Source organism: Hemicordylus capensis, chromosome 6, assembly GCF_027244095.1.
Source record: "Hemicordylus capensis ecotype Gifberg chromosome 6, rHemCap1.1.pri, whole genome shotgun sequence".
In the NCBI taxonomy this organism is placed as follows: Eukaryota; Metazoa; Chordata; class Lepidosauria; order Squamata; family Cordylidae; genus Hemicordylus; species Hemicordylus capensis.
Genome location: NC_069662.1, coordinates 25,200,092 through 25,225,308, shown reverse-complemented (window position 1 = coordinate 25,225,308; position 25,217 = coordinate 25,200,092). Strand labels below are relative to the sequence as shown.

Here is a 25,217-nt window from a genome sequence, read left to right as displayed (position 1 = left end):
CATAACACAGGTAGAGGCCAGGATGCTAGTGTAATCTGAAACTCTTGGAAAAAAAGGTTATTTAACTGTTGTATATTCTGCACATTTCTTCTCCAAGAAAAAAAAGTGGATATTAGGGCCAAGTGGACCAGTTCACATGTTCAATTCATCTCAGCATATGGAGATGCCATTGTTAAAGAACAAAGAAAAAATATTACTAGAGAAAACAGAAAAGAGACAGCATATACAGTGTTATCCAAGGAATAAGTCTCAGAGATCAAGCCAGCAGACACTTACCTTTCCCCTTTTCTAGCATTAGCTCTGATTATTACCAGGGAAATTTATAACATTTTCTGCAGGTGTTGTGCTTGTTTTGCTACTGACCCCCAGAAATCCACAAGGGTTCAGACCAGCAAGAGGATTAATCACAGTTCTTTTGATAACCAAAGAGTAGGTAATTGTCAGTTGCACACTAGAGTTTTGCTTGTAGCAGAAAGATGTTGTCCCATGGGAAAACAAGAAAAGAATTGCTCCCTTTCCCTTAGAAAGAACACCAGAAATTGTGAAATATGGTCTGGAGTTGGGAAATAAATCAATCTCTTTGATCAGAATTCTTGCATACTTGAAAATATGCTCCCGACAGGTCTCATAGCTCCTAAAAAGTGAATCCTGGATATCTAGGGATGAATGGATCCCCATTTCCATTCTGTCTGAACTTTGCAGAATTTCCTTTGATTTTCCTTCCACTATAATCTCTGGAAAATTATCAAGTAGACATTTATTTTTTAAAACAAACAGAGAGTATGCTTGAAATCCATAGACATATCTGTATCGTATTTAGTTTGATCTTTGGCAGAGCAGGAATCTCTAGTATGGCTATGTAGGTGGATAGTGCAGACTGTTATACTGGGTTGAATAGGCAGCATACTTATTTTGAAATATCAGACTTAAATCCTTGGGGGCCTGGGGTGTGTGGAGGCCTTGGACTTTGAGGGGCTGGGAGCCCATTTTAAAATCTCATCTTGGCCCATTCCAACTTTGCTATGCCCTTGGCGGTCACTACACATGGGTTTCTGCACAACACCTGCACAGAAGAAACTTCCATGTAGAAAATGTGTCTGTTGTAAATTGACCATGAATTTTCCATCCATGACTGGGATATTTGAGAGTTAGAGTCAATAATAAAAGAACAGCACACTGCTTGTGACAGGAAGGGGCAAATTACAATGATTTCTTAGTCTGGCAGGGGCTGGTTTTGGCCCTGGCAGAACTTGTCTGTCTTGCTCCTGTTTCAACTGCCTCTGTCTAGTGTGGCAAACTAATGTATCCTCCTACCTCTTGATGTCAAAGTAAGCACTGGTGTGGTGAATGCACATATACCCCATCATGAGCCAACAGTCATCATAAGACAAAGGCTGGCAGGAATCATGTACCCCTACCACCACCACCTTCTTCTTCCCCTATTTTGCTAGTGGCTATTTGGGCAGGTGATCCTCTAGGACAAAGTCATGTTTTTTAAAAAAGAATGAGATGAGACAGAGAAAATGACACTTGGAATCCTCGCATAACTCCTGACTGCTGTTCTAGGTCTTTTACAGAGATGGCTCATGTTTTCAGGTTTTGATCAACAACCATGTCTAGATGGTACAGTGTTCCTTTTAACAGGGATTTCCAAATATTGTTGACTACAAGTCCCATCATTCCTGTTTGGACAGGGGCGCAATTTCAGTGCTTGCCCTAGGCGCTATTTTCCCTAGTTACGCCTCTACTGATTAGTGCTTATTAGAACAACATGTTCTTCTTTTGTTAGAAAATCCCCACAAACAGATCAGTGTGTGTGGCGGGGTCTGCTTCGGACTCAGTGTATACAACTAAGAATTATCTTCTAGAAATTCCCCACAAATGTCACAGCTTGATTCACAACTGCCCATGAAGTGTTGAGATCATATTTTTGCTGCTGTCTCCTGAACTAGTTACTGTAGGACTTAAGTCAGGCAGCTCTTTGAATTTCCTGAGGTAAAACGTTCTTCCTTATGCCCTCTGAATTGTGACTTTTTAACCATGTATGGTAACTTATACTCTGCTCATGACCAATACGACAAAAATGTATACACTACATGTCAACAAAAGGTTCCCAGAGCATGTTACATAGACATACATACATGCAGTAAAAAATGTTTTGCCATCAAGTTGTTGTGGACTCCTGGCGACCACAAAGCCATGTGGTTTTCTTTGGTAGAATACCGAAGGGGATTACCATTGCCATCTCCCACATAGTATGCGATGATGCCTTTCAGCATTTTCTTATATCAGTCAAATCAAATCAATCAAATTTATTATGGCCCATGACCAAAAAACAAACAAGGAATAAAAAGAATATAATACAATAAAAATAATACAATACTGTATTCTTTGGTTGAATACAGGAGGGGTTTACCATTGCCATCTCCCACATAGTATGTGATGATGCCTTTCAGCATCTTCCTATATCACTGCTGCCCAATATAGGTGTTTCCCATAGTCTGGGAAACATACCAGCGGGGATTCAAACCAGCAAGTTCTTTCTCCCTAGGCAAGTTACTTCCCCGCTGTGCCATTAGGTGGCTCTACATACATACATACATACATACATACATACTGTACATACAATAGCTCCTTGTTGCCAAAAGGCTCACAATCTAAAAAGGAAACATAACATAGACACCAACCACAGCCTCTGGAGGGATGCTGTGCTTATAGCCCGCTAGAGGACAAGCCCCACATTTCTGGAACCCCAACTTTAAAGGGTGGACACCTATGAGCCCTTTTCTTCTCCTTTTTTACCTTCTTTCCCTCAGGCCTTGGGACCCCCCTCCCCACACACACACATCTTTTCAGGGCCTGCTTTCTGTTCACAGCTGGGCCCTCAGCAGCTGCTAATATCAGCTCTTCTGGCACTGACTCCTCTTCTTCATTTATTAACATTGTGCCATGTTTTAATGGCATTCATTACTTCCTGATTCTTCCTTTTCCTGATTTCTAGGATGTAGTACATTTTACAAATTATACACTTAGCCTCCAATCAAAGAGAGAGTATATCTCTCCCAATTAAGCCGGAGGCTTCTGCTGAATGGTTAATAACAGACATGAGGAAAGTTACTCAAAATAGTCCCATTGAAATTAAAAGAACAGGTTAGGCATTGCCATTTCCCACCCACATTTTTTAAAAAGAGGATATTTCCATTATTTCCCTCCCAACATCATTTTTCAGGACTTGTTTAACTATCCCCTCTTTATTTTGAAGCAAATCCCATTAAGTTTAATGGGGCTTACACCCCTTTTAAAACATGGGTGAGAAACAAGCCATTCCCATGCAGTGCCAACAAATGATTATTCTGGTGCAGACTGCCTTGAATATGGAGGTTCTGCATGACATGAAAAAGAAAAGAAAGGTTGTGCCGTCAAGTCGGTGTTGACTCCTGGCAACCACAGGCAATTTTATTACCACATGACATAAAAACTGTCTGTGAATATGAAGGTTTCATTTCCTCAGTACGGTCAAGTTAAGTTTCCATCAGCACAGGCAGTTTGGCTCCGATGTAGAACTTCCATGTTCCAGAGAATAGGAGAGCAGAACAGAACACCAGAATAGTAATTCAGTGCTGCATGGTAGAAGAGAATACAGGAAGCGCTCCAGTGTCACAGGGGTTATGTTCTGGGGAAACTCCGTAACACCCTGAATTCATGATATTGGAGCTCTTCACCCTAACCCATAAACAATGGGGTTAATGTTGTCACTCAGGATGCATTCGTGGCTTGAAGTGTTCCAGCCACTTCTGTGGCTCTTTCAGCCTCCCCCACCCCCATGCCAACTGAAAAGTGTGGAAAGTGGCCATTTATACTTGAACCTTCCCCGGCCTACAACCAACAGGCTTGGAGGTTTAGAGTATAAATGGCCAATCTCCAGACTTACAGCTGGTGGACTGGGAGGCACAAAGTGGTGCAGTGCCTTTCCCACCACCAGTTCCAGCATCCCAGTGCTTAAAAAGGCAGTGGGAGAGGGGCCCCCGCTAGCTGGGCAATGGAAGGCTTACAATGGAGTGTGGTGAGAGTGTTCAAGAGTCCTTTCCTGTTGTCTCCTTAAGCATCCTGATGTATAGTGAAGTGGTGAGAGAGCACCCCCACCACTCATGTGGCCTCCTCAAGGATGGTGCTAAGAGATGGCAGGAGAGAGCCCCCCACACACACACTTCCAGTCTCTTCCAGCCTCCCTGTGCACTGGGAAGTGGGGAAAGTGTGTAAACTTTAAACCTCCATACTCATCCCATGAATCAGTGGAAAGTTCGAGAGGTATACTGTATAAATGGCCACTCTCCACTCTTTCCAGGTGGCACGCAGGGAGGTGGCTGGATTGCACATTCCATTACCACAGAGTGCGGGAAAGGACAAAAAGGCAGATCTAATCTAATATTGTCCAAAGATATGGAGTTAAATTTCTGTATAAAGTAGTTTATTTAGAAAACCAATCATGAAGATAGATAAGCCTACTTGCCTAGCTGCTGCTTGCTACACAGAGGAAGAGGGGAAGAGAGAAGAGGGAAGTCTCTCTCTCTCTAGATAAGAGAATGAAACCTGATTCTAACAAAGGGGAATCAGAGCGGACAAAGTATAATCAGAGAGGGAATGCATTTACTGGGTATCTCAACTTCAAATTCCCCCCATGGTTAATGGGGCTGCTATTGCTAAGAGTTGATGCCATCAGGAGCTACATCTCCAACAAATGGTTTCTTTCTAATCCACATTTTAAAAATGATGTTTCCATTATTTTTACCCTAACACAATTTTTCAGGGATTCTTTCACTCTTCTCTCATTACTTGGGAGCAGGTTCCATTTGTTTAAAGGAGTTTGTTTCCTTGTTGGTGTGCATGTAGACTTGCAGTTCACTTCTCAAGCTGCTGCTCGAAAAGGCTTGTGTACTCCAGCCTGGCATCCTCTCTCTCAAATTGCTCATCCACACCCTTCCAGAAAGTCCCAAAGACATGCAGCAAGGAAATCCCAGAAACAGCTCCACTTGGTGCCAGAAAACTACTATTCTAGTATAGTGGAATATGTCTCCCTTGATGATGGAGGTTCTAGAATACAACAAAACTTTCTGATTATAGAAGCTTTACTTGACCATATTGTGGAGATGAAGCTTCCATACTCAGTTTTTGGTTCAGCCACTGTTCAAGGGCAGTTCGCACCAGAAAAGTCATTTGTTCAAGGGCAGTATGGTCAAGTGAAGTTTCCACAAATGCTAGCAATTTGGTTCTGATGTGGAGCCTCCATGTTCAAGAGCACTCTTCACTAGAATGCTGGTTTCTGGGTGGGAATAGTTTTAAGGATTTCCCCACTTCACTTCTTTGGAACTTCCATCTGTCTGTGCAGAAGCATTTGAATTCATTATGGGGACCACAAAGGAATTTAATGTGAAGGCAACAAAGGAGGAAAAATGGGTTGTTAAAGAAATCATCTTACATGGCAAAATAGAGATTATCTCTCCGCACCATCACTTTCTTCTCATTAGATGATCCCTATTATTTAGTTCAGGCCTCAACATGATAATGTAACATTTGGGGGAAAAGATACAGACCAGCAAACCAGCACTGGATGCTAGGATAGAAAAGATCTCCACGGCAACCATGTATTTCCCCTTGGAGCTCAAGTAGGTTGGAATAAAGGATAACCACACACTGCAAAAGACCAACATGCTGAAAGTGATGAATTTGGCTTCATTGAAACTGTCGGGTAACTTCCTGGCAAAGAAAGCCACAGTCAGGCTGACAGTGGCCAAGAAGCCCATGTAGCCCAAGAGACAGTAAAACATGGCAGCTGAGCCCTCGTTACAATGAAGTACAGTTTCTTCAGTGACTGAATGCATGTCAACATCTGGAAAAGGAGGAGAAGTTGCCAGCCACACAGTACAAATGCCTGCTTGAATAAAGCAGCAGGAAATAACAATAGAGATGGCCAGTCTTTTCCCCACCCATTTCCTCATGCTAGATCCTGGCCTCGTTGCCATGAATGCCATGATGACAGTGATGGTTTTTGCCAAGACACAAGAAACAGCCACTGAGAAGATGATGCCAAAAGCAGGTTGTTGGAGGAGACACATCACTTTAGCTGGGCGGCCAATGAACAGCAATGCACACAGGAAGCAGAGCAGGAGGGAGAGGAGGAGAGCGTAGGTGAGGCTCTGATTGTTGGCTTTGACCATGGGTGTGTTGTGGTGCTTCATAAAAATTCCGAGCACCAGGGCTGTGATCAAGGAAAGCAAAAGGGCAGAAAAGGCTAAACTGATGCCCAAAGGTTCTTCATAAGACAAGAAGCTTATGGCCTTTGGAATACAGAAATCCTGTTTTTTGTTTGGATAGTTTCCATCCATACATTTATTACAGTCATTCATATCTGAAAAAAATACAATGTATAATCTTTATCACACTTATACATTCTCTTATGTAATTGTTCTTTCCAAAAACATTCTTTTCACTTTCAAGATTTGGGGATCCATTAAATTCTGTCTCTGTGTCTGACTAATGCTGCACTACTACAAGGTTGCACAAGCTCAGCCTTTCCCCCTGTTGCAGATATGAGACTACAACTCCCATTGTACCTGAATTTTACTCACTGCGGCTGGCATTGCATTATATAAATGAAAAGACATTGCCTAACCATTTAGCCCTTGTTGAAAAGGCTGACCTACTATGACAGACAAGATAGAATGGATGTTGATAGGGGTTTTGAAGTTCTGTTTACATGGGGGGGAAACCGTGTAGATAGGGCCTCATTCTTCCTAGACCTCTTACAAGATGCAGAGTGTAGGTGTGCATCTGGATGTAGATATCCCTCATTACTTCCAGATCAATACAACACCTTGGAAAGCCTTTTAATGGCTGCCAGCGACACCCACTCATGCAAAAGAGAGAACTGGCTGGTGTAATTTCTTCCTTTGTAATTTCTGGTTGAGATTACAGTCCCTCCTCTCCCCTAAAGAGTTAATCGGAAGTGAACCCTATCCTGCCTGACAGGCTGCTGAAATCCAGGGATCAGCCAATCAACACAGCAGGTGGGTGGGACCTGGACAGGAGTTGGGAGGAAGAGAAGGTTCTTTGTGAGAAAGAAGCTGGGCTGGTGGTGGACCAAGACATGTGGCCATGGAAATGGCTGCAAAAAGAGGACTGCAGTTCTTGGAAGACAGGACTGCAGGGGTTTGAATTCTCAATCCAGGGGTGGATGAGTTCAAAGCAAAGGAAGCCAGGGCTTTTGGCTTCTGGAGGTTTAGTCTATGGAACTGTTTAGTCAGATTTTGCATTAGATTTTGTTTTTTGTTTTTTAATGTGTTTTGCATATCCCTGTAAGTGTTCTAGGGTTGTTTGCCTGTAATGTAACTAAGCTAAGAAACACTGGCCTTGTATTTTCCTACACCCCTGTTCCTTGGAACTGGGATGCTATTTGAAGTATTCTTGTAACCACTGAGTTAGGGGTGTGCATTTTGGAATTTTCTTGTTTCGATTTGTATCCAAATCGAAACATCCCTGTTTTGTTTTCTACCCAAATTTTCTGAATCCGAATCAGCCCTGTTTTGTTTTGTAGCCAAATTTTCCGAATCCAAATCCAAATCGATTTGGATTTTTAAAAAGGGTCCCAGGGCAAAAAGAGTGGGTGGTGGTGGTAGTGTCCAATGGGTGGAAGCTACCACCCAAATTTCAAAGGAATTAGGCAAACTGCAGATTTTTTGTGTGAATTTTTTTTCAAGTTGACACATCTTTAAGAATTTTCCCATAGGGAATAATGGGGATTCCAGCAAATGTATCGCTTCAAATCAAGGGGAAAGGGATGACCCAGAGCAGAGTGTGGTGGGTGGTAGTGCCCAATGGGGGCAAGGAAACTTCCAGAATTATTTCAAAGGAATTGGGCAAAGGGCTGATTTTTTGTGATTTGTTGAAGTTTACGTGTCTTTAAGATTTCTCCCATGGGGAATAAGGGAGGTTTCAGCAGCCCCATAATTCCACTTGGGGGGCACTGGGGTTGCCCAGAGCAAGGGGTTGTGTAGTGCACATAGGGTGCAAACAACCCCCACACCCACAAGCCTGTGGGGTACTGGGTTTTGTTGTTTCTGTGGTGTTAATTGTAGATTCTCTGGTAGCATATGAGATTTTCAGTGAAAAACAAGAATCCACTCTCATATGCTACCAGAGAATCTACACTCAGAACACCACAGAAACAACAGAACCCAGCACCCCATAGGTTAGCAACCCTTCCCCTGGCCAATGTGGGGTCAGTAAAGAGTGGGAAGAAGCAAAAGAGCCAATGGGGAACAAGGAGGGAATTGTCAGCAGGTCAGCCCATGATTTAGGTCACTGATCAGAAAGCTGGAAGGGTGGGAAATTCAAAGAGATGTCAAACACTAAATGGAGACTGACTCAGAGATCACCACAAAATGGAGGTCCGAAACAACAAAACGTTTTGTAGCCGAAACAGGGACATTTTGTTTTGTATACAAAACTTTTGGATCTGGAAAATGGGTGTTTTGTTTTGTCTACAAAACACCCGAAACAGTCTGTTTTGGGTACAAAACATTTTGTATCCGAAACGTTTCGCACATCCCTACACTGAGTATTTATTACCTGTAACTAAAAGCTAAGGGGGTCTGAGGTAGAAGCTGTCTGTTGTATTTTGAATACAGCTTCCTTCCTTCCTTCCTTCCTTCCTTCCTTCCTTCCTTCCTTCCTTCCTTCCTTCCTTCCTTCCTTCCTTCCTTCCTTTGTTCTTTGCAATTTTGACAAGCCTCTTTGAGTTGATTTTTAACTTAGGAAAGCGGGGCTGGAAGGGGTTTTTCCTCTCTGGTGCAACACGCCTCATACATTTAGCAATTCTACCAATTTTCTCACTGTGTGTAATCTTGCATGTAGAAGGTTTTTGTACTTTTCCAATAGCAAAAGAAGGGGAGTTTTCCTGGGATTCCACCCAAGCCCGGGGGAGAGGGGTAATTCGGTTGTGTTGACATTCTAGATTCTACCAAGAGAACAAAGTAAAGTTTTGGGGAGAATCCTTTGCTCGGAAAGTATATAGGGGATGATTTGGCATTTTTATTCCCCACACATGGGCTTCGTCTGAGACTAAGGCTTGTAAATCTGTTACATATATTGATGTATTAAGATTTTATGTATGTCAATATTCAAGTCTATAAATATGAATTTATTAATAGATTTATAAACATAGGTATCATTCTTAGCATCATTGTCTGCAATATATACCGACTAAAGAAGATGTTTCCAAACAGGAGATACCTCACAGTTTGTGCACCCTATCACGCAAGCACATATTGTTGTACTGGCACAACTCTGGTCCAGTAATGAAAGATGTTTGCACTAGAACAGTGTTAGTCCATCTTTCAGCCAACATATGAATCTTTCAGCTCTTGAGAATCACCAAATGTTCATGCATTCCTGATTGGAAAAGGAAAGGTTGTGCCATCGAGTCGGTGTCGACTCCTGGCGACCACCAATCCATGTGGTTTGCTTGGCAGAATACAGAATGGGTTTGCCATTGCCTTCTCCCACATAGTATGAGATTATGTCATTCAGCACCTTCCTATATCACTTCTGCCTGATAGAGGAATTTCTCATATTCTGGGAAACACACCAGTGGGGATTTGAACCAACAGCCTCCTGATACTTGATAGTAAAATTAATTATCCAATAGTCCATTCTCCTCAGGTCTTGAAAAGAAAAGAAAAACCAGGGAAATGGAATGGTTTTCAGTCCACATGAAAAGACCTGCAATGGCATCCCAATCCACTAGGAATGTATACTCTGTACATGAAATTCACTGGGGACTCAGTGGGGGTGGGGACAAGAGTAGCCAGTATGCTCACCCAACATTTGCCTCTACCATAGCCATCACTACCCACCTGCCATTTGCATCTGTACCTCCACTCACCCTTGCCATCACCTCCCAGCACCTGTTATCCCTAGAATGGGCTTGTGCCAGGGTGGTGATGTCATTATACTGTATCATGGTTGGCAACGGGAAGGAAGCGAACCCCTTTTTATTTAATTTTTTACATTTATATCCCGCTTTTCCTCTGAGGAACTCAGAGTACAAGGTTATTTTTCTCCTCACAACAACCCTGTGAGGTCGGTTAGATTGAGAGATACATGACTGGCCCAAAGTCACCCAGTGAGTTTCATGGTTGAATGGGGATTCGAACTTGGGTCTTCCTGGTCCTAGTTCATCACTGTAAACACTGTGCTATGCTGGCTCTCTTGATGGTGGCAGTAAATAGGGGGCAGTAAGGCCAATAGCAGTTGTAAGGATGTAGGAATGTGTTGTGAGCAGGCTGGCCTTGCCCCTCCCAACTAGAAGTCAACAGAGACTACTCTTCCCAGTTCAACTTCCTGAGACCATGTGCTATTGGAGAAAGGGGGAAAAGAAAGCACATCCAACCACAAGACTACAATTGTAAAGGCTTTGTTGAAACGATGATTACATACAAGCAATTAGCATAAGGAGGTCAATCAGATGTTTTACAGTAAAGGGTTCTCAGTAACAGTTAAAATCATTCAACTTCCTAGAGATATTTATCAGCTCAAACAGTTTCTTCCTCTGAGTACAGTGGAAAGACATACCGATCTACGTCCGGGCTAACGGCCAGAACTCAGTTTCCTTGTGGAAAGTGTGGTTTATCTCTCTGTGGCCTAGCAACAGCCCAAAACAATCTCACAGTCCAGCTCTAACAACAAAAGGCTTTTTCTCCTACTTTTTCAGGCAGTTTATTCAATAAAAGCAGTTTTCAGATCACCTTTTCCCCCCTTTCATGCAGCGAAATGAAGCTTAGCTATGTCAGTTATCTCCTGTTTGTTCCCAAATAACCCAAGGTTGCTCAAACAGAAAGCAGAAAGCCACGCATAATCTGTGAGTCTTGAAGCCAAGTTTGAGAGGGGAGGGAGATGCTAAGAGCTCATCACTGATGTGATGATTGTATGCCAAAAGCAGAGAGAGGGATTGGTGGGGGGGAGGAAAGATGGCGATGCGGAGCGCAGGCTGAGGCAGAATGCTGTTAGTCCAGCTAACAGGGGCTGAGAGCAGCCCTCCTGGGAAGCCGGGAAGACAGAGATTGAAAGGAGAGGAGACAGGACAAGAAAGGTGTGTTAGTTCTGAAAAGGACTGGACTGAAGGCTTCTAGTTTACCGGTCAGTCATTTGTAGTCTCAGGAGGCCTTGGAGAAATGCGCCAGGAGGGCTAGAAGCTGTCCAAACAGCTAAGGTGAGAAGCTCAGGAATGACTAGGAAGCACAGACTGTGTTCACCCATTAACCCAAGGGGCAGAGGATGTTCCACCCCAATCAGGGCAGACATCCATCTCCCTGGGGTCTGGGCTGCTTCCCTTCCCATGCTTGCTTTGCATGACTAGCTCTTTTTCTCCTAGGTTTCTCTCTCCTGTCCGATCATAACCCCCTTCCTCTTCTTTTTGTGAGGGAGGAGCAGGTCAGTTTTATAACCTCTCCTCAGCCTCTTTGTCACTCACGTCTATCCTTTCTATGTCACCATCCTTAATGTAAACATTTTTGGTCTCCCATCATTGTCACAGTGGGTCCCAGGCCTGGCTTGTTTAAAAATCCAGATGGCAACAATCCTGTTTACTCATGGCTTGACTAGTCTATGGTCCTAATTGGCACCTTTTCAGTTCCACAAAAGAGATAAACATGTCACTCCAAGAGTTATCATGCAAGCAATTCAGCAGTTACTGTGTGAAAATATGTACCCCTAAAATATGTAGGTACCTGCTATCTAAAATGTGATTTCCAAATATGATTCTCAGCACATAATATGATTACTCTCAGCATTTAAGCACATACTCAAATTAAGCTTCATGCTTATCACTTGACAAGCACAGTGCAAAAACAAGTCAGGCCTTGGGTAGATATAATCAATTCCTTTTGGTTACTGTAGTTCAGCAAAATCAAAAGCTCACATCCTAATTGTCTCTTGCAGTAACAAACTTCCAGACACAGGCCTCAATTGACTTTTGGGGCTCTCAGAGCAGACTCCAAAATAGAAGAGGGGTTTGTCAGCTTATTCATATCAAATTGCATTTTCTATGTTATTTTCTATGGCCAAATTGACCAGACTACCTGACAAAGGTTTCAGGAAAATTCAGGTATCAGGCCTAAAAGGTCAATAATATGACTTTCAGGCTGTTTTTAGACATAGGCTGTTTTTCATACACTTTCCAAATCGTCAGAAGATGGACCTTTCAGAGAAACACCTTATTGGCTTTCCAACGTAGGCAAAGTTCTACAACAAAGTTCTACATCATTTACTTTCTGAGGGCAGAAAGTAAATGACAGTATATCCACAGAATGGTGGCATGAACACAAATGTCCCTATTTGTTTCTCTTGTGATAGATCCTTTGAAGCAGATTTTTGACAAAGTACATGATATGGAAGATGCAAATTTATCTATATTAAATTGCTTATCGGTCAAATGTATGCTGAGTTAATTTGGCCAATCAATCTTAAAACAAACAAGGGAACAAATTTGAGGGTGTGATGCCAAGACAAGATATAAGGGTGGGGTAGACGAGGGTGGGGAAGAAGCATCAGGAAAGCAAACTTCTGGCTCAGAAGAGCTAGTTTTGTTGACAGATCTCCATTTAGTGTTTATGATGAGAGCATGCAGCCTGTATGCTGAGAACTGCATTTTGTTGCTGGCTTCTGAGATTGTCAAGGAATTGGGTGATAATAAATATTCTTGATTTTTACTTCTTGTCTGTGTGGCTTCTTGGATCCCAGAGGGGAAGAACGCATCCAAAGATAAAGTAAAAGAATCTTACCTCCTGAATGCTATTTTCCCAATTGGGAGAAAGTTAAAATTCATACATTAAAATCTTACACAGTGATGGTGGTGGTTGAGTAGGGTGGGCAGGGGGTTGCAGTGTGTCAGACTCCCAGGGGGTGAAGTGGGCTCCTGGCCCTTCTTGAACTCCAGAATGACTGGGTAACCACAGGAAAAGTCAGCTTCAGGAACAGCCAGGGGAGGAGGTTAGTTTGTCACTTGTGTCCTCCTCCTGGATTGCTGAATTGAGCTAGTTCCCTCTCCTGGAGAACGCCAGGCTCTCATACTCAAAAGCAGCCCTTCATCATTAGCTGCCTTGTCTTTAAATGCACCAGCACAGAACCGACAGGGCTTAAAGCCTACTTCCAGCCCAGCCCCCTTCCTGACCTTGCTTCCTGTTCCCTCCCCACCCAACCTAGCTGTCTCCCTGGAGCTGTTTCCTTCCGCTCTCCCTCCCTTGTCTCAACCTCACTGGGATCCTACTAGCCTGGACCCTTCTCATTTCTGCTGCCCCATGAAGGGAACGAAAGCCCCACAGGAGGGATGCCATGCCCTTTTCCAGACTCCACAGGGCCACACAGGTAACCAGGTAGCATGGCATCCCAACACAATGGCAGTGGCAGTAGTGGCAGTGGCAGTGGTGGACCATTAGAAAATTTAGACAGAGGCTGCCACCAATGTCAAGAAGTCATTGCATCCTATTAAGAACAATGGCTGACATCCTGATTAATCCCTCGGTGATAATCCCTATTGAAATTAAGTTGTCCTTCAAAGCAACTCCAGGATAGGGCAATGGAGTAACTCAATTCAGATGCCAACCACTGAATTTAGAGACGTTTCCTGATCAGCAGCATCCTCTAGAGCTCATGTTTACCAAAAATGCCTAAGATATATCACTGCAGAAAAACAACCTTGACACGTACGTGCTTCCATACACAGATTCCTCTAGACTTTAGACAGTCTATTAGAGAGAACATAACTGTAAATTTCTTACCCTTTTCACTTGAAATCTTCCCTTCTGGACACGGGATGCAATCATAGCAGCAAAACGGCTCCCCCTCCTTCACTTTCTTCCTGGAGCCAGGATAGCAACTCACACTGCATACAGAAAGAGGCTGTACCTAAGACATAAATAAATAAAATGATCATCTTGGGGGATGGGGGCAGAATTGACCTAGGATTCCATAAGATTCTGGGTCTCTTTCATATGTTTATGGAAGCAGCGTGGGAACCGCTGTTATGTGGCTTTATTCTATACAGCCATGCTAGTTTTGCACTTACACAATGAACTAAGTTGTGCTACTGATACTGGATTGCATAATTAGCTGCACTAGATCAAGGGGATTTTCAGAATTGTGCTCTTGGACCAACAATCCATGTAAAACGTATGAAGCATGCCACACAAAGTTGCACTCCTTCTTGCAGGATCAAATTATTCTGGAATGAAAACGCCAGACAAAGCACAACTAGCCAGTGCAACATCCTTGAACTAGCATGATGCCCTTGTACAAGCACAATATTAGTCAGGATGTTGGCCAACATTTTATAGGGCTATATACTACACTCTATACTGAAGTAGCTCTTCACATCAGGATGAAACTCTGTGCTCCCCCCAAAGTGGAAGATCCCCCCAACTGCTGGCAGTTGGATCCCACCTGTTCGAACCAGCTGTGCCATGTGATGGCATCCTGATTGATGGTGAGTGCTCGGCCAGAAGGAGCCTGATGATCCACCCATCCAATTTTCACCTTGTGAATGGACTGGTTTGTGGAAATGATCCAGTTGATAACATCAAATCTGGCAGCAAACACCCCATTCTGGTCAAAGGATATCTTGTCCCCTGCAGTGTTGTTAAATGAAACATCTCTCAGAAATGGATGGAGCTAGATGCAAAAGAAATAAAAGCTTGATGGAGACAGCATGTAAAATAGTAGAATTTCAGTGTTGGGAAGGAAATTTGAAGTCTACTCATCCAGTTTGCTGCTCTCTCAAGGTATATGTTAGAGCAACAGTGAAACATTGCCTTCCGGCCTCTATTTGAGAACTAGAGATGGAGAGCCCAATCTATTGCAAGGTATACTGTCCCACTGGCAACATGAGTGTATCTATCATTATGTGCTCATGTCTGAAGAACACAAGCTACTAATCAAGGCAGTCTGCGGAGGGCCAGTCACCTACCTGCCTGCCTGCCCCCCATTCTGATTGCCTGCCACAGCCTCTGTGCCCCACTGCAGCCAGCCCACCCGCCTGCCAGCCTTCATGCCTCTCTCCCACCACCAACCTCTAGAGCTAGTAAAGAGCTGGAGTGTATATGGCTGTGGGAGCTGTATGCCCACCAGGCAGTGACGCCATTAGTCCTCATCAAAGGTGGGGGGGGGAGTTGGGCATCAAATGACTCCCTTGGGCCCTTTTGCATCAACTTTTTACAGACAATGAGAAGCAGGGAAGGAAGAGAGACATGAGGGCTGGCTGGCAGGTGGGCTGGCCGTAGTGGGGTACATAGGCTGGGGAGCAGTAGGCAATTGGGCTGGGAGAATGGGGGAGAGAATCAGGAAGATGTATCCTTGGCTTCATGCATGCCAGGTCACAGGGGAAATGTGCAATAGTGCTGGTAGTGGGGCAAGCAGGCAAGCAGCTTGTGGCAGCGGTAGCAGGAGCAATCAACAACATAAATTTGGGAGGGTATGGGTCAGCACAACATGGTTCTAACAGTTCTAACCGTGAAGTGTCAGCATCTTTATCAAGTGGACAATTAAGAACCACTGACTCTTTACTATCTGAATTAATACAAGCGATCTGTGAAGTGATACGTTTTTGAAGTTGGACTGTCTCTGGAACCTGTAGAGAACAGAAGATAGTTGGGCTTTCCAAGCTCTGCGTCAGCCCAGAGGTTGTTGCCAGATTAGCCAAGTGCTCCTCAGTTGGCGAAGCTGATGGAATATTAGAAGCAGGTGGAGAGTCAGTGACAGTGAACAAATGACAATCAATTGAAGTTGTTTCTTGGGGGTCTGGGCGAATCACATCCACCACTTGTCCCTAATCTAGTGGAGGTTGCAAGTGCAAGTGGAGAAAACAGAGAAATGAGACTGATGGAGAAAACCAGTCTTCATATAAGGAAAGGAGAGAAGGGAATAAAAGGGAATGAAATGTCAATCCAAAGGAGGGGAGGAGTCAGCACAACATGGTTCTAACGGTTCTAACAGTGAGGTGTCCGCATCTTTATCAAGTGGACAATTAAGAACCACTGACCCTTCACTATCTGAATTAATACAAGCAATCTGTGAAGTGATAAGTTCTTGAAGTTGGACTGTCTCTGGAACCTGTAGAGAACAGAAGATGGTTGGGCTTTCTAAGCTCTGCGTCAGCCCAGAGGTTGTCGCCAGAGTAACCAAGTGCTCCTCTGATGGAATATTAGAAGCAGGGGGCGAGTCAGTGACAGTGAACAGATGACAATCAACTGAAGTTGTTTCTTGGGGGTCTGGGCGAATCACATCCACCACTTGTCCCTGATCTAGTGGAGGCTGCAAGTGCAAGTGGAGAAAACAGAGAAATGGGACTGATGGAGAAAACCAGTCTTCATAAAAGGAAAGGAGAGAAGGGAATCGTTGTGAAACTATGCCACTGCCAGAATGCATACAGACTCCTTTTATCAGGCAGCGACATCCGGAAGCAGGAAGTAACTCTACCGAATGTCCCTAGAATTGCCCATGTCAACTTTGGCTTCAAATACTTCAACAGTAAGAATCCATGACATTGCACCCTTAGATTATTATTCCCTTGTTATGGGGACTTCAAAAGTTAATGACTTGAAATATATTTGATGGGATTTTTTTTTTCAAGTAAAGAAAAGGCACTAGCCTAGTGTGAACTTGAATTACTGCATAAAATTTAAAGGCAGAAAATGTAAAGAACAAGTATGATATTTGGCTAAGAAAAAGGTCACCAACACTCAAACCTTTGTAGAACCCTGTCCTTGTAGAACACTGTATTCTTTGGACCAGCGCAACTGGATGTGATTTTGCCTTCTGTGGTGCACCTTTTGCTATGAAACCTCTTGTTCATTCCATATACATTTCCAGGATTGATGCAAAGCTATCTGCTATCCTTGTTGTGCATGCACACAGCTTGTATAGATATTGAACAACTTTGAGCATCTGCTCAGCTATGTGATTTGCTTGTGCGGGTGCATCTTTACTCATTGCATTAGTCCAGATTTCAGCCACAGTTTGGAGCCAGGAACCAAGGAGCAGAGCAGCTCTGGACAAGGATTTACGGGCTTCTGGTGCACTGATCCCCAACAATGTGGCAAGGTGGGGAGAAAGGTGGGAAAATGTGATTCCGCATTGCTTGTGAACCAATAATGAAGTCCAAACTGAAGCAGGAGTGACTCCTCTATAAGGGCAAAAACGGCGGTGCCCCCCCGCCCAGTACACACACACACACACACACACACACACACCGTTTATCTCTTTCTCAGCTGGCTGTCTCTCTTCTTGTTTTCCTCCTCCCCTCTCTTGCTTCCTGTCTCCTGAACCTTGCCCAGTGCTGTCCAACAGAGGGCTTCCTCTCCCGCTGTTTTCCCCTCCTTGTTTCTCTCCCTCTGGGCTCCAGCTCTGCGGTGGTCGGTGGCTCCATCACCCATGCAGGGCTGGACTGGGGGCACCGAGAGGGCATCGGAATGTATGTGGGGAGGGCACCAGAATGTATATGGGGAGGACACCAAGTTTTGAGCAGAATAGGTAATTAAGGGTGAGAGTTGGGGCACAGGGGCACCGCGTGGGTAGGGCGCAGCGGGAATATGCTCTGTTGACTAGGGATGTGCAAAACGTTTCAGGCACAGAATGATCTGTGCCAGAAACAACGAATTTCGGGTGATTCGGGGCCGAACCGAATCACCCACGGAAAAATTCGAAAAATTTCGGGCACGAGCCGAATCACCTGAATTTCAGGCCCGAAAATTCGGGTGATTCGGACCTCCATTTTTTTGCCTTCTCCCCCCCCCTCCGTTTTGAGCTATGATGTCTATTTGAATTTCCCGCCTTTTTGCATCCCATTGACTTCAATGCAAAAAGGTTGGATGTGACGTCTGCTCCAATTCCGGGTGCCATGGGCAAAATAGTGGGGTGGGGTGGTAGTGCCTAATGGGTGGAGGTTACCACCCCAATTGCAGAGGGATTGGGCAAAGGGCTGATTTTGGGGGGAATTTTTGAAGTTTTAGTGTCTTTGGGGCAGATAGGGGGTATAACGTGGGATCTGGGCCAAAAGAGTGGGATGGGATGGTAGTGCCTAATGGTTGGAGGCTACCACCCCAATTGCAGAGTGATTGGGCAGAGGGCTGATTTTTGGTGAATTTCTGAAGTTTACGCGTCTTTAAGGTTTCCCCCCATTAAGTATAATGGAGGGTGTATCACTTCACGTCGGGGGGAAAGGGGTGGCCTAAAGTGGTGTGGGGTTGGTGGTAGTGCTGGGTAGGGGCAAGGAAGCTACCTGAATTTTTTCAAAGGATTTGGGCAGAGGGCTGATTTTTGGTTAATTGTTGAAGTTCATGTCTTTAAGGTTTAGAGTCTATCATAGCAAATGAGATTTTCAATGACACACCATGAATCCACTCTTATTTGCTTAGTCTACAGGCTCAAATGGGTGGGGAAAGGAGGCAGCAGTCTTTGGTTCAAATGCTTAAAATGTGGATTTCGTGCTGGTACGTATGTTTGAAGGATAGAAGGGTGAAACGGAGGTTGGGGAGGAAGGGAGAGACGTTTACAGTCATTTCTCTCCCTTGCCTTGCACAACCCCCATCTCTGCTTCCCCCCTCCTTTTCTCTCAGACTGAGTTCATTCACTGGGATTAGTTTCAAATACTTCAAATTAGTTTACTTTTACAATAATGACTTTAACCCATCAGCCACTTGCAATTTTACTGACCAGCAAAAACTCTTTTCTCTCTCCTCCTGGCTTGTTTTGTTCCCATCCAATTATTAAGTGTGTTTGCTGCTCTCTTCATTTATACTGCAGCTTTTACAATCTCTCTGTTGCAAAGAATATTTTCCCCAGTTCCTTCATTTCTCTCAGATCCCATCAAGTCATCTTCAGGGAGGAAGAGAAAGCTTGAGATGCTTTCCCTTGCTCTCCTTTCTTTCCTCCTCCTCCTCCGCACCATTTCCACCCCCTTTCTCTAAAACGCCAAGAACCCCACGCCACCCTGCAATGAGGAGACCTGGAAGCTGGGAAATATTTCCGAGCTGCTTTGAAAAAGGGAGATGTGAGAGCTGGCAAATTGAGAAGAGGCTGGTGGGAGCTCCTGGTCTTTAAAGCCAATTTAAAATGGACAGAAAGGGGAACATGAAGTGTTTTGGAAAAGGAAAGGCAAAGGGGCAAGAGCTTGTCAAAAAGGACTTGGGGGAAGCTTCTGTCCTCTCCCTCCTCCTATATACAAATTTCCCCTCAAATGAGTTATATAAAAAGATCTGATACATGAGTGGGAGCTGACCAGTTTTGTTGTTACTATTAATTTTGTATTTTTAATCTCACTTTCCTACCCCTTCTGTTCCTTTTCTTATGTTTTCCTCCAATTGCTTGCTGGACTTTTTTTTTTTTTAAGAAGAATGTTTAGCAAAAATATGGTGTTTGTCTGCAGTCCTAACTTCTCTCACATGGACTAGGAGAGGACCAGCTATGTACTAGCAATGTACATTTAATAAAACAATTTTAAACACTGGCTTCTATATGGTATTTTTTTAAATTTAAAAAAAACACCACCCCAAAACACCTGCTCTTTTGCTTTTCACATTTCCATTTTGGAAAGAGTGTATAGCCACCTGCCTCTCTGGTTTTAAATGCCTTGCTTCAATAGTTATTCATAGGGGAGAAAACTAGTAGCCTTTTGTAATATTTTTAAAAATTGCAGAAGAAAATGGTGTGTGGGTGGGGCGGGGCTTTGGGCAAGATGGCATCCTGACTGGCTGCATAAAATCTGCTGCTCTTTCACCTCTCAAGATCTTTACTATCCAGCCTGGCAAAGGTTGGAACAGAAGCAAGGAGCTGATTTATGGACTCTGAGGCTAGCCTGGAATCATTTGATCTCCCGTCCGTGGGGGTCGATTGGCTCTGGGCGATCTCACCCATCCTTGGTGTTATCAACTGCCCAAGCTCGGCTTGAGAAGATGAAATGCAATTAAACCCACATATTTAAGGTCAGCCTGCCCACTCTCCACTCTTTTTTAGTTACATATATCTGCTTTCTCTTGAACTTTGAATTGTCTTTTTTGTGACTTTTGCCTCTCTTAATATTGTACTTAAGCAAGTTTTTGGATTTTTTTAATTTATTTTTTTTTGCTTTTGCTTTCTCCTATTTTGCCAGAGTTCAAGGCTGCTCATTAAAATTATTTTGTTTGCACTTTTCCACTGGCTGGATTGATTTATTGCACTTAATTGACTTGGATTAGACTTTTTATTACCTAGGCTGTATCAAGGGCTATACAGGATTTAGGACTCCGCTGTTTGACTTTTATTTCCCTGCCTCTGTGTTTAATGTTGGGGCACTAGAGGCTTAAGTTTTTGTCCTGGCAAAAAAGGAAATTGAGACTCTTCCTTTTCTCCTTATTGGATTACAAATATCTGGTTTTATATTAATCATTTTCTTTTCTTTCTTTTTTTGGTGGGGGGGGCTTGTTGATGAGGATTTGCTTTCTTTGATCTTCATTCCTTTTTTTATTTTTCCTATTCCAGGGACTATTTTCTCTGTTACAATCTGGTGTGGAAGAATTAGCTGACTGGCTGCAGGTCTTCCTTCTTCCCCTGGCTTTACTTTGCATTGGTAGTTTGGATTCAGAATTTGAACTTTCATTTGGATGGCTTATACATTTTGTTGCCACATATTACTGTCTTCTGTGATAATAAGGAGAACCTTTGGATTTTTGACTGGATTTACTAGTCCTATTTGCATACAGTGCAGAAATCTCACCGTTCTACATCCTGGTTTCCTTCTGGCTGCCTTTCTTCTGTTGCTTCTTTCATTGACTACCACAAGATGGAGCCAGAGATCATTAATTTGTGAGAAGACTCACAGACGTTTGTCATGGTCACATTTACTTTGAACTAACGTTTGATTAACAGTGTCTAACTTTGTTCATTTTTGTTTACTTTTTTTATTTAGATCTACGTTCATATACATATATTACAGGAGCTAGGTTGGTCAGACTTAGGTTGCTAATTAATAATGGACTAATTTTTTACCATATTATCTATTGATTATTTTCTTTGATGATCTTATATTCTGTAGATATATTTTTAAAGTGTTTTTATTGGTTCTAACAACCACCCTCTCTCATTTAGCTGGTTATTAGTTGGGATATATAGTACCTTTGGTATATATACTCAGCTTGGTGTTATAATTAAACACATTCTTTTTTGCTTGACTTCGTCTGTATTAAACTCTGCTAACTTGGCAAAGAGGCACCTTTTAATGTGGTGATTCTCTTTATTGAGCAGGGGGAGAGTAACTGGCCCTATCCACCCCCAGCACAGTACCTCCAGTGACTGTTGCTGGTGTCGTTTCTTTTTAGATTGTGAGCCCTTTGGGGACGGGGAAACATCTTATTTATTTATTATTTCTCTGTGTAAACCACCCTGAGCCATTTTTGGAAGTGTGGTATAGAAATCAAATAAACAAATGAACATCATCATCATCATCATCATAACAATGATGGATGAATGGATGGATGAATGGATGAATGGATGAATAATAATGATGGATGGATGAATGGACGATCAGAAGTTGTATGGAAAGTCCAAGTCAGAAATCGAATCACTGCTAAACACTGTCCGTATATTCAGTAGCGATATAGCAATGGAGTTTGGACTAGACAAGTGTGCTGCATTAATAATGAACAGAGGGAAAATAACAAAAACAGAAGGAATAGAACTGCCCAATGGAAGCAACATCAAGAACCTGGAAGAGAAAGAACATTACAAATACTTGGGCATTCTCCAGGCTGATAACATTGCACACACTGAAGTTAAAAATAAAATTGGAAGTGAATACATTGGGAGAGTTAGAAAAATCCTCAAGTCCAAACTCAATGGCGGGAACACCATGCAAGCCATAAACACCTGGGCTATACCTGTTATCAGATACACTGCAGGAATAATAGACTGGACCCAGGCAGAGCTAGAGACGCTAGATCGTAAGACCAGGAAAATCATGACCATCAATCATGCTCTGCACCCCCACAGTGATGTCGATAGGCTATACCTCCCTCGCAGCTCAGGTGGAAGAGGAATGCTGCAAGTCCATCAAACAGTAGAGGAGGAGAAAAGAGGCCTTGGAGAATATATAAAGGACAGTGAAGAAGATGCACTTCAAATGGTCAATAGTGCGAAACTATTCAACACCAATGAAACAAAGCAGGCCTACAAGAAAGAACAAGTCAAGAACCGAGCAGAAAAATGGAAAAATAAGCCACTGCATGGTCAATATTTGCACAATATAAGTGGAAAATCAGACATCACCAAGACCTGGCAATGGCTTAAGAATGGCAACTTGAAGAAAGAAACAGAGGGTTTAATACTGGCTGAACAAGAACAGGCACTAAGAACAAATGCAATAAGAGCAAAAGTAGAAAAGTCAACCAGAAACAGCAAGTGCCGCCTTTGTAAAGAAGCAGATGAAACAGTGGACCACCTAATCAGCTATTGTAAAAAGATCGCACAGACTGACTACAAACAAAGGCATGACAAGGTAGCAGGGACCAAATTAATCCCAGTTGTAATTGGTGCCCTGGGTGCAGTTCCAAAAGACCTTGAAGAGCACCTCAACACCATAGGGGCCACAGAAATCACCATCAGCCAATTACAAAAAGCAGCTTTACTGGGAACAGCCTATATTCTGCAATGATATCTATAACAGCAACAACATTAACAATAAAATGGAGCCATCCCAGGTCCTTGGGAAGGACTCAATGTCTGGATAAAACAAACCAGTCAATAACACCTGTCTGACTATATAAATTAATAATAATAATAATATAGAGTAGCTATTTGGGATCGAACTGAGGGTGATATAGAAATTGAATGAATAAATAAATAAATAAATAAATAAATAAATACAATTTCCACTGATATACTTCATCTTTCATTATCTGAATTGGCATTTAGTAGTGTTATATTTGCTTTTTATTGGTTTTTTGAGCTTACTTATGTTGACCTATTGATTTATACTTTTGTTATAGGGGGTTGAATTTTGTATTGTATTACCTATATTATAATAACTGTGAATAACTCATTTAGGAATGGGGAGATTCATCTAGTATACCTCTATACATGTTTTATAAATCCTAACTTTGGATTCCTGATAGTTTTAATAACTGTGGAGTTTGGCTGGTATTTAGGGAACTCATTTTTATATATATCCCCATAGATTTCTTTTTCTATTTTTATTTTTGTTTTCTATTTTTCTCTTGTCTATAAGAAAAAAGAGCAAGAGAAAGCCAGGAAAGATGGAAAGGAACCCTTATCTGATGCTGACCTTGATGAACCAAAACACCCCTTGCCCCGAGAAGATCCATCCTCCCTTTCAAAACTTCAGGAGGTTTTTCTTACGGAGCTGCATAGTGTCTCGACTCAAATTGAGGGGCAAATGAAAAGTTTTGATTCTAAATTGACCAGCTTTGATGCCAAATTTGATAGTTTCTGGGCCGCTGTCACGTCAAGATTCAATGTAGTTTCCTTAAAACTAGAGCAACATGACCAATTGGCTTCTCAGGTATCCCAGACTCAACAGGAGTTGGCAGCTGAGAAATCACTATGAGAAGGCAATTTTAGACATTTAGAAAACTGAATTGAAATTGTAGAATCCAATACACGCACCTGTAATCTCAAGATTCAAGGATTAACAGAACAATTTGGAAGGGAGGACCTTCAGGATGTGATTGAAGCCTTACTTTTGGAATTTCTTGGCCGAGGTGCAGAGGACCATTTGTATATTCAGGAAGTCTACAGAATGAATTCTAGATTTGCCCAGGACAGAAAAGTATCTAGAGATATTTTGGTAAAATTTTACAGCAAAAACATTAAAGAGATTCTCCAGGTGCAGAGGAACTCCCCTCTCGAATATAACAACACATGATTAGAAATTCTTCCAGATATCCCGGTTGATATTTTAAGGAAATGGCGAGAATTAAAATTCCTCTCTACTGTACTTCAGGAAAGGAAGATAAGATATAGATGGCATATCCCTTTTTGTCTAGAAGTCTTCTTGCATCGAGGGAAATCACAGATATTCTCTCCCTCTGACGCAGAACATTTTTTGGAATAATTACGTAGTACCAATACATCAACTGCCCAAAATCAAATGGCTGAGGATAACTTACCAGAAGAACAGCAATGAGATCAGGCCTCTGCTTTTTAGTTCAGAGATTAACAGAAGACTTCTAAGGAAATTTCAAGATGGCTGATTTAAAAAAATAGTCTCAGTTAAGATTAATGGTATGAACAGTCCATTTAAGTGGAAGAAAAAAAATTGAAACTGAAAAAAGTAAAAGCTGACATTATCTGTCTTCAAGAAACACACATCAAATCGAACAATGTTAATTTATTGGCTTGTAAAGCCTTGGGTCAAAGGTTGCTTCAGGTGCAAAAAGTAAGAAGAAGAACGGAGTTGCTATTTACATCAAGAATCTGAATTGGACTTTAGAACATCAAGTACATGATGACTCAGGATGGTATATTATACTGCGGTTTTCAACTTCTCAACAAACTAAAATTACACTTGCTTCAGTTTATGCTCCAAATGACAATAAAGTTCAGTTTTACCAACATTTTTTCCAGTCACTGTTGGATGTAGCTGAGGAAGACATTTTTATTTTCGGTGACTGGAATGCAGTTCTCTCTCCAACGCTTGATAAAACTGGCCAATATGAAAATAACTCTAGCAAATTACCTAGAAATGTATTTGAATACATGAGACTGTTATCTATAGAAGATGCCTGGCAACATAAATACCCCTTGGAAAGAGGCTTTACTTATTTCTCTCAATCTTATCAAACATATCCTAGACTTGATATCTGCATGGTTTCAAAATCGGTATTACCAAGAATATACGACTTTGAAATAGCACCACTTACTTAGGCAGAGCACAATCCATTGGTAATAAAGCTTCACCTCCGGAATACTGGATTGAAAAGATGGAGATTAAACAGTCTTCTTTTACAACAAGAAAAGGTTGTCCTGAAATGCAAAGAAGAATTGTCTTATTTTTTAAAGAGAAATATGACTGTTTATTCTGTATGGGATTCAAGCAAATGTTTCAATTTATTCCATATGGGATTCAAGCAAGGCTTTTATGAGAGGAATTTTCATTTCATTGTCTTCGAAGAGGAAAAAAA

General features: G+C 42.4%; 1 protein-coding gene across 1 annotated transcript in view; it reads right to left on the bottom strand.

Annotated features, from left to right (window-relative positions):
• Window positions 1-5,507: 5,507 nt before the first annotated feature.
• Window positions 5,508-25,217, bottom strand: part of LOC128328836 (vomeronasal type-2 receptor 26-like) — a 46,161-nt gene continuing 26,451 nt past the window's right edge. Inside the window, exons 3-7 of the mRNA XM_053258959.1 lie at window positions 16,782-16,810; window positions 15,017-15,020; window positions 14,494-14,721; window positions 13,833-13,959; window positions 5,508-6,406 (exon numbers count right to left, since the gene is read on the bottom strand). Coding sequence (XP_053114934.1) covers window positions 5,508-6,406; window positions 13,833-13,959; window positions 14,494-14,721; window positions 15,017-15,020; window positions 16,782-16,810 — 1,287 coding nt within the window. The remainder of the gene's footprint in view (window positions 6,407-13,832; window positions 13,960-14,493; window positions 14,722-15,016; window positions 15,021-16,781; window positions 16,811-25,217) is intronic.